The 18,294-nt window shown below is 40.8% G+C and overlaps 3 protein-coding genes across 3 annotated transcripts in view; 1 reads left to right on the top strand and 2 right to left on the bottom strand.

Annotated features, from left to right (window-relative positions):
• Positions 1-869: 869 nt before the first annotated feature.
• On the bottom strand, positions 870-2,551 carry LOC109966047 (uncharacterized). Its single transcript, XM_020610616.1, has 6 exons — positions 2,216-2,551; positions 1,979-2,115; positions 1,734-1,861; positions 1,599-1,658; positions 1,307-1,496; positions 870-1,138 (listed from the first exon to the last, which is right to left on the bottom strand). Exons 1-6 carry the CDS (start codon positions 2,223-2,225, stop codon positions 1,028-1,030), a joined length of 636 nt encoding a protein of 211 aa, XP_020466272.1. The 5' UTR covers positions 2,226-2,551; the 3' UTR covers positions 870-1,027.
• Positions 2,552-2,647: 96 nt separating this feature from the next.
• mbd4 (methyl-CpG binding domain protein 4) lies at positions 2,648-6,101 on the bottom strand. The gene is made up of 8 exons (XM_020610614.1): positions 6,011-6,101; positions 5,248-5,712; positions 4,296-5,062; positions 3,702-3,767; positions 3,469-3,603; positions 3,231-3,380; positions 2,998-3,101; positions 2,648-2,904 (listed from the first exon to the last, which is right to left on the bottom strand). The coding sequence occupies exons 2-8, from the start codon at positions 5,541-5,543 to the stop codon at positions 2,830-2,832; spliced, it is 1,593 nt and encodes a 530-aa protein (XP_020466270.1). The 5' UTR covers positions 5,544-5,712; positions 6,011-6,101; the 3' UTR covers positions 2,648-2,829.
• The window catches only part of ift122 (intraflagellar transport 122 homolog (Chlamydomonas)), a 22,185-nt gene continuing 9,952 nt past the window's right edge, over positions 6,062-18,294 (top strand). The window contains 19 exon segments of the mRNA XM_020610617.1: positions 6,062-6,250; positions 6,890-6,939; positions 7,632-7,698; positions 7,795-7,879; positions 8,238-8,316; positions 8,407-8,483; positions 8,598-8,664; positions 8,753-8,899; positions 10,469-10,544; positions 11,470-11,661; positions 12,054-12,192; positions 12,668-12,870; positions 13,768-13,905; positions 14,121-14,285; positions 14,534-14,731; positions 14,911-15,051; positions 15,399-15,452; positions 16,120-16,281; positions 17,118-17,284. Coding sequence (XP_020466273.1) covers positions 6,086-6,250; positions 6,890-6,939; positions 7,632-7,698; positions 7,795-7,879; positions 8,238-8,316; positions 8,407-8,483; positions 8,598-8,664; positions 8,753-8,899; positions 10,469-10,544; positions 11,470-11,661; positions 12,054-12,192; positions 12,668-12,870; positions 13,768-13,905; positions 14,121-14,285; positions 14,534-14,731; positions 14,911-15,051; positions 15,399-15,452; positions 16,120-16,281; positions 17,118-17,284 — 2,372 coding nt within the window. The 5' untranslated portion in view covers positions 6,062-6,085.

Raw genomic sequence — 18,294 nt, 5'->3', positions numbered from 1 at the left:
GACCAGAACCCTTCCTAGAGCTGGCCTTCCGGCCAAACTGAGCTATCGGGAGAGAAGAGCCTTGGTGAGAGGGTTACAGAAGAACCCAAAGATGACTGTGGCTGAGCTCCAGAGATGCAGTCGGGAGATGGGAGAAAGTTGTAGAAAGTCAACCATCACTGCAGCCCTCCACCAGTCAGGGCTTTATGGCAGAGGGTCCCGACGGAAGCCTGTCCTCAGTGCAAGACACATGAAAGCCCGCATGGAGTTTGCTAAAAAACACCTGAAGGACTCCAAGCTGGTGAGAAATAAGATTCTCTGGTCTGATGAGACCAAGATAGAACTTTTTGGCCTTAATTCTAAGCGGTATGTGTGGAGAAAACCAGGCACTGCTCATCACCTGTCCAATACAGTCCCAACAGTGAAGCATGGTGGTGGCAGCATCATGCTATGGGAGTGTTTCACAACAACTCCGTGACTGTTCTTGAATGGCCCCGCCAGAGCCCTGACTTAAACCCAATTTAGCATCTCTGGAGAGACCTGAAAATGGCTGTCCACCCACGTTTACCATCCAACCTGACAGAACTGGCGAGGATCTGCAAGGAGGAATGGCAGAGGATCCCCAAATGCAGGTGTGAAAAACTTGTTGCATCATTCCCAAAAAGACTCATGGCTGTATTAGCTCAAAAGGGTGCTTCTACTAAATACTGAGCAAAGGGTCTGAATACTTATGACCATGTGATATTTCAGTTTTTCTTTTTTAATAAATCTGCAAAAATGTCAAACATTCTGTGTTTTTCTGTCAATATAGGGTGCTGTGTGTACATTGAGGAAAAAAATGAACTTAAATGACTTTAGCATATGGCTGCAATATAACAAAGGGTGAAAAATTTAAGGGGCTCTGAATACTTTCCGTACCCACTGTACATGTACTACATACAGTACAGTATGTGGCATTTGTATGCTCTCATTTGCATCTGATCTGACACTCATGCTACAGAGACTCGTGCTACAATGAGACATTTGACTCTGAATGTTTAGGTTCAGCCTATTTCAAGGTTCCACTCCAGTTAATGGGGTTAAGGCGTAGCAGCTCTCTCTCCTTCAGGACCTCCAGGGAGCGCGTTAGTGCACTGTCCCTCCAGCTCTCCTCCATTAGCTGCACACATACAACAGAGATGGAGACAAGAGAAAAACCTCAAACGCTCCCCATACTGTTGTAACGTGATAGCAGCCAGCATGTCGAAGCATTTTCAGGACCCTACTCTAAGAGGTCTGAACACAAAAGCATTAGCAGTGGATACATAATGCATGTGTGGGACTGTACCCTCTTGTTCTCATCTCTGTACGCTGTCATTGCTTTGCTGTGTTGGATCCTTTGCTCTCTTTCAGTGGACAGGGCGAGACGGTCCACTTCACGGACATATTCTGCTTCCTTCACTTTACTGGCCAGCTGCAGCTTCAGTGCTGCATATTTCTCCTCTATCTGTCTCTGTAGCTGCTCTCGCAACTCCTTCCTACAGAGGAAGGCTTTTGTCACTGTGTCTGAGCAGTAAGGTATGCACTCGCCATTTCGGGGAGAAAGACTCATCAGTATAGTGAAAGAGTTTATTTTTTACCTGTACTCTTCGCTCTCACTGCTGGTTCCATAAAAGGGTTTTCGCCACACTTGATGATACCTGACATATCAACTACAAGTCAGTGACTTAGAACTCAGCTCTTCAAGGCAAAGATGGCGATTGCATCATGCATACCTGTAATGCTCTCTTCGTTGCATGATTAGTGTCCTCTGGTGATTGTGGTGGTGAACAGCTGGCGTCTCCAGACTGACAGTGCGTTTATGGACCAAAGGTGGATGTAACGGGTTCAGTCTCGGAATACTCTAGGGAGCAGATTTGTGGAAGTTTTTCTTTTTCCCCTCTTACTTCATAGTAAACACCGTCTTCCTTTGAGACAGGAAAATGGTCAAGCAATGTATGAGGTGTTAATCTCTGCTCACCTGATTGCTAGTGCACAGTCGGGCAGAGTCTGAGATGACGGGAAATGTCATGGGAGTGACTACCAGGCCTCTACTCTGCCGGGCAGGAGGTGTGTTGTGAGGAATACACACTGGTGTGGAAGCTATAGAGATGGCCGCTGTGGTAATGAAGATTGAAATAAGCAGAATAACAGCATGTATAACATGTTTACTGGGACACTATAAGACAAATGGAAAAAAACAAAGCTGTTTTCTTACGTAGTTTCATTTTGTACTTCAAGCTGTTTCTTCTGTTGGCCACCAGAGAAGTCCAGTCTTTGTGCAGAATTAAACTTTCTGAAGTGTCAAAAGCAGCAGTTTATCTTCTTAAAATGTCTATTCTTAATTGGCATTAAAACCATAACAACTCCAAATGTAAATAATAAATTGTACTGTGCTGGTTAGAAATTAACTGTGACTTGCCTGTGCATTCACCGAGTGTTTTGCGGTGGCAACAGTTGCCTTGGGAATCAGGTCACCCCCACCAAAAAGAAAGTGTGGAGTGTAAGGCCACACATGGGTGCACTCAAAAAGAAAGATTAGCCTGTCAGTCGACTAAACAGATACAGTCAGAGAAGATGTCCCCTGATCCGACCTACACGTAAAGGAATTAACTGAATAATGCAGTCAATAATCATTTCAACTCTCAAACCACTTAAAATATTTTATTAAACATGGAGTAAAAAAGATTTTAAGAAAGGCTAACACGAATATCTCCACAGTATCACTGCATAATTGTAATATAGTTGATAAATGCAATGTATATGTTATGGAACTGATTTTCTTGTATGTGCCACAATAAATCTTCCTTGCAGTTCCTCCAATCTTGTATTTCAGATTCCAAGGGTTTCATGGTTCTCCCACAGCCAGGCATGATATTTGTTTAACTTGTGGTCTTCAGGTGTCACCTTTGACATAAAGACATCATGAAAATATCACATTTAGCATTTATGAATGTTAATGTAATCCAATGAAAGTAGAGCAGTTGGAATTATACTCGCCTCTCTCCATTCTCCCACACAGAAGATCCTATAAGAGTCGTTGCCATACTTCCCAATACCGTGTAGCTCAATAGGGTAACGCCACTGTTTAGTCAGATACTCATCTACATATGAGAAAAGGGATTGTGAGGTTCCTCTGGCTACTGCTGCTTATGCTGAGTAAAACCAACATAGAGTACATTAATGGTGCAGCATTTCCACATCCATCATGTACACTGGACAAGCACTTTCACCTGAGAAGCGGATGAGTATTTTGGCTCTGAGCTCATACAGGCCAAGTGGCTTCAAAAGTTCAGACATGGGCTTCCAATCGGCCTCCCGGGTCACTTCTGCAGATGGGTAACGCTCAAAGAACTGCCACAGTACTGGAATGGCCATCTTACCTGGAGTATTAGAGGTAAAAATGTCAGGCTTGAGTACTGGTTTCACACAGTAAAGTAAGTGCTGCAATGTGCGCATGTTGTATCTTACCACTGGTCTTGTTCAGAAAAATGGTGGCCACCAGGAGTTTCCAGGGGTCATGGAAAAGGGTTTCCTGTACAAGGTTGAATGGAGAACGAGGGGGTGTCCACTTCCTGAAAGCCTTCCTCCTGGGAGGGCTAAGGCCTGTGTATGGACAGTGTACATGTAACCAAAACCACACACATGATTTTATTTCATAAATGCTGATGCTTCTTTTCTCAAATAAATAATTTGAACATTACCATCCCTAAAGGGTTTCCCACTGAAATAAGGGCTCGTTTTCCGTTTGTCTTCCAAGCTTTTTGACTCTAGGCAGACAGGAAACATTTATTGGAAAATGTTTTAAAAACCTCACTATAACAGAAGTATTGTTTACAGAACTGCAAAGTAAAAATGATACAGTACATGTATCCATGAACCTAAGCGCCACCAACAAATTAATGAGAAATGGGAGGTTGAAATCTATTTCAAATCCTACTAGTGGACACCATCAGATGTAGTACGTTGAGGGTTTTGTGAGCCCTGGGAGATGAAGCACATCATATATGCACTAAGGCTCCAAAAGATCACATTTATAAAGAGTATAACAGCCCTTTATTTATACACCGACGTGCATACTTTTTCCTTTTTGGAGAGTTCTTTGTGCCACTATTTTAATGTGTCACTTTAATGTACTTATAGTTATAAAAAATGTTATGGCAGCCAGAAACTAAATGAAAGACAAACATGTTAAATGTGAAACTGTATTGAGTGTGGTGCACTGTATAAAAATAAATGGGAAAAATAAGTTGAAGTGTTGCCATTACAAGCTGTCAGACAACGCAGATCATACTTACTATTCTGGGAATTTCTCACTGGTGTACAGCTCCCACCAGTGATGTCAAGTAACAACACCTCCTCTGCCACATCCTGATGACTGTCAGCATCAGTCTCCGGGTCAGGATTAGCCTTGTTGTCACATTTGCTGTGACTCAGCATCTGGGCTACACCTTGTTGCTCCTCACCTTCACTCTCGCTGACAGTGGCAGGTTCAGCATTCAGAGTTGGGAGAGAAGGCTGCGATCCTGCCTGCTTGTTCTTGTGAACAATTAAAGTGTTGTGTTGTTCGCTAGTAGAGGCTAGTCTGAGCAGCTTCTCTCTCAGCAGTCCAGCTCTCTGCGGACTCTTCTGTAGCTTGGCATCATCCACTGCTGCTGAAGGTTTATCTTGTACGTAACACTTCACTCTCTCTTCAGTTTTGTCTCTACATACTTCTTGCACATGTGTGATCTCATCTAGTGCAGTGTCAGTATTAATATGATTTGTTTCAGCTGATCTCTTTATTCCTTCTTTAGTTCTTCTGCTCGATGAAAGAGCTCTGTTAGATTTATCTGCAGATGAAGCCACAATTTCTCTTGCATTTTGTGCTGTGTGCTGTTGTCTGTCTGCATGTTTATTCTTTGCTCTCTTCTGCTTCACTTGGGAGGGGAGTAATTGCAAAGCAGTGATGACCTTGTTCTTTGACACAGAGAAATCAAAGACACTTATATCTAAGCTCTTTTCTCCATTTTTTAGGAGGAAAGCGTGGAGGGATGCTCTTGATCGGAACTTCTGCCCTTCGGGACTTAACAGAAAGATCAATTAGACACCGAACTAACTGCATCTGCAATACTAACTATTCATGGCATTATTTATGAAAGCTTCCTCCCTTCACTGCATGTTTTTACAATTACACTAAGTGCCTAAAACCTTTGCACAGTAACAGTCATGATACATGATACGGAGAGAATTACAAAAAAATATGGTCACCTTATAATGTAGACATCCAGTTTGCCTGCTGTCTTGCCTACTTTCCTCTGCCTCACTTCTCTGATCCAGCCAGGGGGCATTGAGGAAGTGTGGCACAGATCATCATCATCCTCATCCTCGTGACTTTGGTCATGTATGTTTCCACTGGTCTTCAGTTGAATGTCACTGCAGGCAGAATGGACTTTGAAAGGTGTGCTGTTGTCTCTGATCCCAGTTGAAAGAGCAGTGAATTCTGAGGTGGGGACTGTCTTCAGCTCACTGTCTAGCTGCTGACCCTTTTCTCCCACATCAGCCATTCCTAGCTGGTGTCATCTTTACTGGAAACTTACAACTTGTTAAATCCTTGTGCTTTCTCTTGCAATAACTTTTGTGTTGCCTCGCAATATTATTTCTTTCATCTCTTGTGATTCATAACAGTCACTGTGTTGATCCAGTTATAAGACAGAGTCTGAGTTCAGGGATACACTGTAGATACAACAGAAGGGGGAGAGGAGGTGACACTTTACATGCATTTCTTATTGCTTTCAAAAGGCAGAGCTTCAACAACATACATACACTATGAGCGGCCTGGCTACGGTGGCTGATTTATCAATGTATTTAGTGTTTCACTCATTATAAACAAGTGTGTACCAAACAGCTGAAGCACAGTCATGGCTAGAGCACACAGTGTTTCTTCGGAAGGCTGAGTAACGTCACTATTGTACATTACATCACACAAAGCCACACAACAGCAGATGTGGACAGACATACTGTTACTGCTCACCTCGTTTTCCTTCCTTCCTCCCTTACAAGTGTGTCGGAGAAATGTAGGGACTAGTATATTTACTCTGGCTTACAGATGACTTCTTGTCAGCATTGGCGTAGAAGTCCAGTTTTTGTAAACACAGCAGCGCAGGAAGTAGCGATCAGTGTTGCCAGATTCGTCAGTTATCCACCAAACCGGGCTAGTTTTTCTTTAATTGGACCAGTCATTATAATTTGGGCTACATTTTGTACCTTAAGGGTAAGTTTCCACCTATAAAATGTTAGGTTACATTTCACAGGTTTTCAAACTGTACGAGAGGCGTAGAAGAAAAGATGAAAGGAAAAGATAAGGTAAAAATGTCCATGCAAATGCTCTAAAAACGGGAAGTTTGTCAACTGTTGCAGCTGCAGTGCGGCACGAATGCACACAGCCCACGTAGGCGTTAAAGGCAGGCTTCATATATATTTTAGATTCAGTGGTACTTACATAGTTGCCTCCAATGTCCATCGCAAATAAACGTCTGTAAGCTCGATTAAAAAGTCACCTATGCTCCTAATAACTACAGACCTTGCTTAAGAATAAACAACTTTTTAAGTTTCATACAGTGAGAAAGCAATTTATTCATACTTCTCAGTATATACAGTGGTACATAGCAAACGAGAGCCGTTAATAGCGAATTCGGCGTAATAAATTTTTCAAGATGTTAAGGAATGAAGGCGGGTTCTAGGCTGAGGGGTGAAATAGTTTTTGTCAGTGAAATCTGGCAACACTGGATTTGAGTCTGCGCAGTGCAAGCAAAATCATGAAAACGGAGCTTAGTATGAAAAGTCGACCGAACAAGCAACAAGAACAACCTGTTGATTAAAAAGCCCAAATTAGTTCTTTTGCTGTTTAAAGGTGGAAATGAGAGCCGTTCAAGCGTGGAAAGAATCAACTGGTGATCACTGGTGAGAATCTAGATGTTTATGTGCAGGCTGTGATTCTAGGTCTGGTGCTGGGATGCAACACCAGGTGGTTAGCAACGGCGGTTGCTATGCAAACTAGCGTTAGCCAGCTAGCTAGTGTTAGCACCACAGTAGTTAGATTATCGTTGACAAATGACTGTGATGCTGTAGCCGGTTTATATGTCTTATATGTAAGGTTTCATACAAAATATGTTTCCTGTCAGTAGGCTACTGTCTTTTGTAATACGGTCTAATATTAGGTCGGAGCAAACAATTTTAAGCTAGCTAGCTCTTTTTAACAGTACTACTGGTTGAACGTTCACGCTCATTTGCACATTTTATTAATCTGTCAATTATTATTCAGTTGCTCTACAAGTTTATCAAAATGTTTGGTTATCATTAGGCAAAATGTATATTTTGAAGGGAAAGGAAGTAGATAAACTCTCTGCAGTAAACCGACGTGCTCATATCTTTGCATAGCTCAGCATCTTGCAGTTATTTGCAGTTTTTTAAATTAAGTTTTAAGAAACAGAGAAAAGCAGAACATTTTCACATTTTAAAAGTTGGCACACATGAATATGATTGGTATGTTTCTTTAATACTTCAATAATAATGTAGACCATAAAATTTGTTACAGATCAACTAATCAATTGATCGAAAACATTTAATCACAAATCCATTATCCTCTTTTGCAGTGTTTATGACATTGCCTTCAAGCCAGATGGCAGCCAGCTCATCATTGCTGCAGGGCATCATGTCCTGGTAAGATTTTCCTGTTTTTTTGGCCAAGGAAGTTACATACTGCATCTAAACAATATATGCATTATTTTTATTATTGTTATTGTATTTGTGTTGCAGGTTTATGACACAATAGATGGAGCTATTATCCAGCTTTTAAAAGGACACAAAGATGTGGTGTACTGTGTGGCCTATGCCAAAGATGGTATGGTATTCAACATGCCTTCCATTTTTTTGGACTTGTACTTATGAGGCATTTTTCTACACACTCAGGCACACTCAAAGCGCTTTACAGTATTCACCCTATTCACACACACTTATACCAGTGGCTGCAAAGCTGCTGTACAGTCATTCACACACACTTACACATTGATGGCAATGGTTACCAGGAGCAACTTGGGGTTCAGTGTCTCACCCAAGGACACTTTGACATATGGACTGGAGAAGTCGGTTTTCGAACCAACCCCTCTCTACCTTCTGAGCCATAGCCACTGCCCTCCCAGCTACGTTTTCTTGTATCAGACATCATTAATATATCACTTAAATGCTGCATTCTTCTGCAGGTAAAAGGTTTGCCTCAGGGTCAGCAGACAAAAGCATCATTATCTGGACATCTAAATTGGAGGGCATTTTAAAATATGTGTAAGTGTCACTTTTGCTCATCACTTTTGTATTAATGCTTCCTCTGTAGTGTGTATTGTTCTAACACCTTTTTCATGTGTTTCTCTGTAGGCACAGTGACTCTATCCAGTGTGTTGCCTACAACCCTGTCACTCACCAACTTGCCTCCTGCTCTTCTATTGACTTTGGTGAGTGCATTGTGAATTAAATTCTGTACAGATCTTCAAAACTTTGTACATAATATTCAGTGAAGAAAGAAAGCCCTTGAGCACTGGACATCAAGCATCTTTTTCATTTTTTAGGTCTGTGGTCACCGGAGCAAAAATCTGTGAACAAACATAAAGTGAGCAGCAAAATAACATGTTGTGGGTAAGTGTAGTCTTTATCTGTAACTACCTGCAACAATGGTGCATTTCGATGGGACTCATTTATGTTGAAGGGTTTCAATTGATTGCAGGTGGACAAATGATGGCCAATACCTTGCCCTTGGAATGATGAATGGAGTAGTAAGTATACGGAACAAGAATGGAGAGGAGAAGGTCAAGATAGAGCGTCCAGGAGGGACCTCCTCTCCTATCTGGTCCATAGCCTGGAACCCCTCTAAGTTAGTAAAAATTAGAATTACCACCTTGCAGTTTTATACCCTTGCCAACTAGCTAAGTTGCAATATACATGCATGTCTGTCCAGACTAATAAATGTAGTGAAGACTTTAAAGGAATTTAATAATTTCCAGTAAGAAACCTGCTGTCTTCACTCAGACTCAGTTTTTGCAGAGGAGTACAGAGGAGGAGGAGTACAGAGAAATTATTATGAGCTTTGTCATATTGTCCTTGAATCCAAGTGGGTGTTTGTACCAAATTTGAATAAATATGCTCAAGGTGTTCCTGAGATGGGAACACAAGAATGGGACAGACATTTGGTCACTGTGACCTTAACCTGTGACCACCAAAACTAATCAGTTCATTCTTCTGTCCAAGTGTGGATGCTTGTCATATTTAAAGAAATTCCATCAAGGCATTGAAATCATGTTCACATAAATGGGATATAGGTACAGACAGACAAGCTGAACTATAATACCCGTGGCCACAGCTGTTGCTGACACGGAAGCATAGAAATAGACCAAAGTTTTATCTTCACCAGTTTATTAAATGCAGTGCCTCACCCTGCTGCCCACATTTTCCAGTGTTCATCTATGGGACAAGCTTTAAAGTAATATTGTGCAAATGAGAGTTAATTGCATTTTAACTGAATAGTTTGTGTAGGGCCAGCAGGTGGCAGTGGTCAGCTGTGAAGGAAAGCATTATGATACTGTTCTTTGATGCTCTCCATGGCTAAAGCCCTGGCCAAAGTTATAGACACTACTACTGAATTGGTTTTTTGAGAAAAGAAGGTCAGACAGGGTGATGAAAAATTGTAAGGTGACAGATAAAGATGGCAGAAATAAGAGACAGTGACAAGATTCATTCATTCATCCATCCATCTACAGTTTAGTTTTATCCTAATTACTTTAAATTAGTTTTCTTATTGTATTTTATTCTACTTTACTTTTATTCTATTTTAGTTTCTTAAATGGTATGGCATTCAATACTAGGTGAGAGAGAACCAGTATTTCGATGTTCTGTATGTCCTGCACATATAGTGAATTGACAATAAAAAATCTTTGATTCTTTGATCCTTGATTGATCTGTCCATTAGCTAACATGCTTTTCCTGTAGAGGGTCATGGGAGACTGGACCCAATCCCAGCTGATGGTGGATGAGAGGCAGATTACACCCTCAATAGGTTGCATGTATATTATTGTTGGGTTGCTTCATGGAATATGATTCGACATCTTGAGGTCAACCAGGGAACCGTGTCTCTTGAACAGCTTTGGATTCAGTGTCTTGATAATGGGAGCTTCAACAGGAAGAATTCTTCTCAGATGGGTGAATTGTCATCACAAGGGCTTAGATGGATACAGTATACATAAAACAATAATAAAGAAAAATATAAAATTCTATAAGAGATGCCATTAAAATAGTTAAGGATAAAAGCATAGTAAATGTTTGTGTTGCTTTCCATTTTAGACAGAAGAAAGGGCTTGACCATTAGCTTGTATTGACACTGTGTACTGTAGTGCAGTATGTTGATCGGAGTACTTGCACCTAAAGTCTTTTTATTGCGTCTTCCCAGGGATGAGCACAATGACATTCTGGCCGTGGCAGACTGGGGTCAGAAGCTCTCATTCTATCAGCTCAGTGGAAAGCAGGTGAATGTCACAAATCTGTGTAATAAAAATCCAGAATCAATAGCCTGTGTAAAAACAGCATTGTGACTTGGCATAATACATATAGTGTATACTGAGTCTTATTGTGAAATATGTTCTAATAAAACAAACCTTTCTTTTCTGTCACTCCGACTCTTTAAGGGGAGGATTTAGATGATTGAAGGTCTCATTAGCCTGCGTGGGGAATGCCAAAAGACTAATAGAATTTTGAAATACTATCAGCCCACTGTACATGCTATCACTTGCTATGGAAATTAGAAACAAGAATACTTGAGTCTGTCAGTCGTCCAAAATATATTATGTTTAGAAACACTTTGTTGAGTTTAAGACCTGTGTTGTAATCAGACTGTCAGTGTTTGTTGAAACCATAAGACTACACTGGAAGTGATCCTCCTATGTGTTATTAGCTTCCTCACTGCCCCCCTCAGTCCTAAATTCCCATGTGGGCAATACTGTAATTATAGACAAATATGTATTGTTCATTACTCTGCCATTGTGCCTTAGGCTCATATATTGTTGTTGGCTTATTTATCTATGTAAGTGAACATTGTTTTGATTACGACACCAGAAATTGTTTGCAGTGAAAGCAAATAACTACGGACTATTAGGCAGATTTTTTTTCCCCGTAATGACGAGAAACAGATGTACAGAGTTGGGCAGCATATACCATAAGTTGTTGTGCAAATGCACTTTGAACACTAATATAATAGAGGCTATTTAAATCATAGAAGGACTGAAAGACATTTTTTTGTCTATCCTTTCATCAAATACTCCAGGGGGATGGTTGACTTTGATGTGTGTTGGCCCAGACAGTGGGAAGTCTTGGCCCAGGCCCCTGGACAATAAATATGAGAAGTTCTTGTTTTATTCTTAGTTTAACATACAGTTCTATCTTTGTTGCTCTCAGATTGGAAAAGACAGGACTCTCACCTATGACCCGTGTTGCATCAGCTACTTCTCTAAGGGCGAGTATATAGTCATGGGCGGCTCTGATAAACAGGCCTCCCTCTACACTAAAGACGGTGTGCGACTAGGCACCATTGGAGAGCAGAATTGTTGGGTGTGGACGTGCCGGGTTAAGCCTGACTCCAACTTTGTGGTGAGTCTACAGCTGTGAAGTCATATGTCAAGAGAAGTTTTCCAACTTTTAAATAATAGTACAGTATGTGTTAGAATGAGAACAAAGGTAGGAGCATGTAACGCAAAACAGTGCCAGTTTTCATTTGATACATTTTCATGATCTGATAACACAACACCTCTTTAGCAACACAGATACACAAGTCATTTTATTTTACAGCAACACTTTTACAGCTTTTCCTCTCACTATATTTAACTGAAAGAGATGAGGCATTCAAGAGCGGATTGGTTGCTGGCAGATTCTCTCAGTTCTCCTGTGTAGATGCTTTATCAACAGGAACATTTTCCCACTCTCACAGTCTTTTCTTAGAGGTGTTAATAGGATGTACTGCTACTTTGTTATCTCTTGTCTAGGTGTTGGGCTGCCAGGATGGGACCATCGCCTGCTACCAACTTATCTTCAGTACAGTTCATGGCCTCTACAAGGATCGCTATGCCTACAGAGACAGCATGACTGATGTTATTGTCCAGCACCTCATCACGGAACAAAAAGGTGCATGCACTTTTGCATGAGCAACATGATGCTGAACTTATGATAGAGGACCTTTTGTAAGTCCACTGCAAATAATAGTTTGTCTTAAAACATCTCAGTTAGTAATTCGACCAAGGGCTAGAGGCAGTAAATTGAAAAATTATTATCTTTAATAGGAATTTATCATAATTTCCTTGTTGTCACATCAGTCATCCAGTTACTACTTTGTTGGGGCAAGTAGTCTGCTGTTTTTCAAATAGCAAATGACCACCTTTTGAGGGAAAGGCTTCATATATTTTGATCTTCTCTTTAAATTTAACAAAAAGGCGACAGCCAATTTTTGGCTAGTCCTGTATTTCATTTCTTCACACATACAGGAAATACTCTCAAGATCATTTTTAGGGAGAATTTTGACTGGAGATTCATTGGCTAGGATAAGCAAACCTCCCTCATCATCCTCACATGTCCAATTTTTCTGTAATTTTCTTCTTCCCAGTAAGAATCAAGTGCCGTGAGCTGGTGAAGAAGATTGCCATCTACAGAAATCGTCTTGCCATCCAGCTGCCTGAGAAAATCCTCATCTATGAGCTCTATTCAGATGACTCCTCAGACATGCACTATCGTATAAAGGAGAAAATTTGCAAGAAGTTTGAATGCAACTTGTTGGTTGTCTGCTCCCAGCATATCATCCTGTGCCAGGTTAGGCAGAGAAGAGATAAGATTTTCAACTTCGTAAAAACAAAACACCGAAAACATTCATTTAAACATGCTAATTTCAAGTTTTGCGTTTGCAGTGATCAGAGCCTCTTTGGGTAACGACAGTTTTCCTGCAGTTATTCTTGACAGACATACTTCTGACCTCTTGTTTTCTGCACACTAATGCACACTTGACAGATTGCACAAGACACTGCAGAGACGTTTGAGCACTATTAACATTATGGAAGTAAAGTGAATAAGTGCTTAGCCGTTCACTACTAGCTCAAACATCCCAGAGAAAAATTATTATATCTTGGAATTGTTGGTTTCCCAGATGTTTCTGCCTAGTTCTCAAAAGGCACCAGCTGTGTGTGTGCTCTGCAAGTGCTCTCACTCTCCTCTTCTCAACCTTCAAACTGGATAAAGTAAGACAGTTGAATGAAGGGGAAGGATCCCAGTGTGTTGAGCCAGTGGGTGTCTCCTGGGGTTCTTATCTTGTTCTTGTCTCTATGTTTGACAAAGGCTAGTAGGGAGGAGAAGCAGCCATAACACAAAAGGCTATTTCCTTGTAAATCTATCTGCATGTGACACAGGTTCTTCGGAGATCTCTCTAACAGAGATGCTCGTGTTTAATGTTTCAGGCAGCATTTAAACCATACAAGTGGGCTGTGCTCAAATCAAATCATAATTCTTCTTTGTAGCATACCTTTCTTGGTTTGAACCACACTTTATAGTGTTTAATAGAGCAATGCGCTAAGATTTGTTTGACTTTAAAAGTATGTTTAAATAATGTAACGTAAAGGATGAAATTAACAGACTGAAATGATAAAAATAACAAAATAATTTGGTCATACTGATCCAGTCAGTGTTCCATGGTTTTCCCATTCTGCTCTTGTGCAGGAGAAGAGGCTCCAGTGTCTATCCTTCACCAGTGTCAGGGAAAAAGAATGGGTGATGGAGTCTCTAATTCGCTACATCAAAGTAATTGGTGGTCCGCCAGGCAGAGAAGGCCTACTAGTAGGGTTAAAGAATGGAGCAGTAAGTATTTCAAGAAAATGCATTCACAAATTAAGTACCCTTAAACCTGTGTTTCAGGAACTTCAACATAAAATAAACACTTTTCTTCTTAAAAATTATGAGATTTATTTGCATGAGGCTGGGACTCTAAGTCACAAAATCCATTTCAAATACTGTTTGAATTTTTTAGCATTTAGCATCAGTGCTGGAGTTCTTACTTTGTTTTTGTGATATAGATCCTGAAGATATTTGTTGACAACCCATTTACCATTACACTGCTGAAGCTGTCAACCTCAGTGCGCTGCCTGGACATGAGCGCCTCCCGCAACAAACTGGCTGTGGTGGATGAGCACAACACTCTCCTGGTCTATGACATCAATAGTAAAGAACTGCTTTTTCAGGTCAGCAGGCAGTGGAGAGGGTAAAGTGTTTGGTTCAAGAACTTAGCTTGGCAGACTATACATTTACATATAAAATACATTTCAGAGGTGCTCTGAGCTGGAATGAAATAGAAATATGCATGTGTGTATAATTATTCAGATTAGGTACGTAGTTTACTCCTACCTGGTTTATATTTCACAGCCATCTGTAGATTTTATTTTCTCACTACCCTTCTTTACTCACCTCCTCTCTTTTGCCGTCCCTGTAGGAGCCTAACGCTAACAGTGTGGCCTGGAACACCCAGTGTGAGGACATGCTGTGCTTCTCTGGCAATGGATACCTTAACATCAAGGCTAGCAACTTTCCTGTACACCAGCAGAAGATGCAAGGCTTTATGGTTGGCTACAATGGATCTAAGATTTTCTGTCTCCATGTCTATTCCATGTCAGCTGTGGAGGTGCCTCAGGTACATGTAGCATGTTGTCAGCCTGTGCTATTCTGAAGGTAAAGATGGTGTTCTTTGTGGTCATAATGTAGAACTGATAGCACACCTCCTCTTCATATGTTCGGATTAATTTCTTGATGTTTTCACAATGTTGTTAGGTTTGTAATTGTGTTTGATGGTGATGTTATTGCTCTGCACAGTCAGCACCCATGTACCAGTACCTGGAGAGGAAGATGTTTAAGGAGGCCTATCAGATTGCCTGCCTTGGGGTGACAGACAGTGATTGGAGGGATTTAGCCACAGAAGCCCTAGAGGGACTTGACTTTGACACCGCCAAGAAGGCCAGTCAGATACACACAAATTATTCTGACCAGTACCGTCAGCCTAGTCATTTTACTGCTTTTGTCTTCACAGGATAATAAAACCTTCAAATAGCAGCAACTTTTAGAAAATGTAGCAACAGTGCCTTGCTTGTACTATGGTCCTATTCTTAGGCTTCATGTTGCCTTCAGATACTCACCACCAGTTTACAGCACGTGCTTTATCAGTCACATACAGTATAAACAGAAGCAATGTTCATATTGAATCTTGGAGGCAGGAGTTTTAAGGAGCTTGTACTGCAGAAGAAAACACAAAACCTCAGATCCCAAGAGGCCACTCGCTAAATTATTTCTTCTACAATTTTCAGGCCTTCATTCGAATTAGAGACCTGCGCTACCTGGAGCTCATCAATAGCATCGAGGTAATTCTTACTGTTCAGAAAACAAAACAACTGTCAATACGGTGTAAAGCCAAGCCCACGCTTACTGTGGCTTCTGACATCATTGAAATTAGACGAGGTTTGGAGGAGACAAAGCCCTGCAGCATAATTGTTACTGTTGTCCTACTTTTAAGTGCTGGGTTTTTCTCTGGGCTACACGTCAAACTCTTAAATAATCGAGTAACCTGAGTAATCAAGACTGACCTTCTTGGGTCCAGTCCACACACATATGCAAGCAAATATTTACACAGAGTTAAGCACACACACATACCATGACAGCACTGCATGCAGAGCAAAGGAAAATGTGTTTGAACTCATGCTAGAAAAATGCTGCTGCTATGTTCCCTTTTGAAAATGGTGATGAACCTTTTTGAAAGTGTGCTTTTTTTCCGTGAAGTGATAAAAATGTTCATTGCTTTCTAAAAAACAGTATTTGTTTTCTAATTTATTATGGCTGGTTGTATAAGAATTTAATAAAGTTTGATCAGTGGGGCTGACTACATCTAGCAAGCCAGTAGTTTTTAGTGCCATCTATATTGTTTGACTCATTGTGTGTGTGAAATCACATGCATAGCTGCTGTATGTGTGTGCATGCACTGGAGTGTTTATCTCTGCACACATGCCAATGTTTATGTTGACTGATTTGCAGGAGAGGAAGAAGCGGGGTGAGAACGACAATGAGCTGTTCCTGGCAGATGTCTATGCCTACCAGGGGAAATTCCATGAGGCAGCCAAACTTTACAAACGTACTGGCCACGAATCCAGAGCCCTTAGCATGTATACTGACCTACGGATGTTTGAGTACGCCAAGGTGAATCAACAAAAACACACATGTACAACATGAATCAATACAGACAGAAAGACCTGGAAAACACTGCATGTTTTAGGGGTGTAGAACATATGTTTTTCTTCATAACGTGCAGTTATGCCAAGTTGGGGCCCTGCACTGTTTTCAGATGCCCCCCCCCCCTCCGCTTACCGTCTGTCTTTCATCTTCTCATATATCAGTGGAATCTCCACACATATCATTTGATCAGCACGCACATACCACACTTTTACACACATATTCCTGTAGAGCACAAGGCTAACTTAAACATAGTTACAGTTAGAAATGGAGAGAAATAAGGTGAGTGTCTGCTCTTACTGTACGTGAACACTTTGCTGAGAAGGTCAGATCGAGTTGAGACAAATTCTGGCTTTATTATGTTTACATGTGGGGGACCCTTTGATCATCAGCATTACATTCACTTTGTTGGAGCAGATGACACAGCCACAACTCATTCACGTGTATTTTTGTGTATGTGTGTGTGTGTCAGATTGTATGTGTGTTTGATGTAGCTGCTGTATATTTATGTGGTTGTGCAACCATCTGGTCCTACAGTCTGTTTGTTTTAGGTAGGATGGACACCGGAGGGAAAGGCCTTCGGGCTGCCCAATGTTTGTGTTACTTTCTTCCTCCTGTCTCAACCTTGACCCCCATGAATTTATCTGTTTGAACTGCACTTCTCTTGCTCTTCCTCCAGATTACTATTAGGAATCTACTTGTAGTATGAACTTTGTTGTATACATTTCTTGCTTGTCATATGTCTTTTATGAATTATCAGTTGGCATGTTATTGGGATTGTAAATGTGTTCTCCTCTTTGCAGGAATTTGTAGGAGTGACAGACCCTAAGAGCTCTCGGATCCTTATGACCAAGCAGGCAGACTGGGCTAAAAGCAGCAAGGAGCCACGGGCAGCAGCAGAGATGTACCTGTCAGCAGGAGAACATCTCAAAGCCATAGACATTATTGGCGAGAAAGGCTGGGCAGACATGTAGGTGACAGTCACAATGCGAAACATTTTAGAGTGGTCTTTGACCCCAACACACACTGTTATTCCTGTTTAACCTTTTCTGAACTGAGTAAAGGTTAGATTTGTGTGCATGATTTTCATTTTTAAATGTCATCCAAATTGCCTTGTCTAGTTCTTGTTCTTCTAGTTAATAATTGAGCTGAAGATGGTAATATGCAGTTAAAATGGTTTGAAATGTTCACATTCTTAGCCTAAAATGTCTTGATTTTTGTCAATGGCGCAACTCTGGTCTTCTAGCTTTGACATTTATATGATTACAGACATTTAACGAATACTGTAAGATTAGTGGAATGATACTAATTTAGTGGAATGATGGGCAAAATACAACAGACTCTAATTTGACATGCATTAAAAGGTTTTTTTGATATGCTGAAGGAAAGCTAAAAGAACATAGGAAACAATGAGCTTTCCATTTACTTTGACTCACATGTCAGGGTTTTCCCTAGGTTTTTTTTTTGGGGGGGGTGGCAATTATACAAAGGAAATCCTAACTTATAACATATTATATATGTAACATCAACTAACTAGCTTCCTTGGCCAATATAACTTAACTAATTCAGTAGCCTATGTGTTAGTTATATTAAGAATGTCTTTGCTTATAAAATAGGCTGCGTTCTGCTGTTTCTGTTGTTACTGTTCACAGCAGTTACTCCCCAACGAAGTCATAGATACAGTCGATGGCTGTAAATACTGGCATAAATTGATAGAACAGAGAAATATCCAATCAGCTGTTTGATTAGCTTGGTGATGCTGCCAATCACACAAATGTTCTGTCAACATGTTGAAGTGTCCTTGAGCAAGACGCTGAACCCCCGGTTGCTCCCGGTGATAACACTGGTGTGTGAATCTGTGAGTGTTTGTGAGTGTGAATGGGTGAATGGCCAAAGCGCTTTGTGTGCTATAAAGCGTAGAAAAGCGCTGGACCACTTACCATTCGTCCAAACGCTGACTGTTAATTAACAAGGCATTCC

This window comes from Monopterus albus, unplaced genomic scaffold (assembly GCF_001952655.1).
Source record: "Monopterus albus unplaced genomic scaffold, M_albus_1.0 scaffold106.1, whole genome shotgun sequence".
Lineage (NCBI taxonomy): Eukaryota > Metazoa > Chordata > Actinopteri > Synbranchiformes > Synbranchidae > Monopterus > Monopterus albus.
Note: the sequence above shows the minus strand (reverse complement) of the source record. Positions and strands in the feature narration are given on the sequence as shown.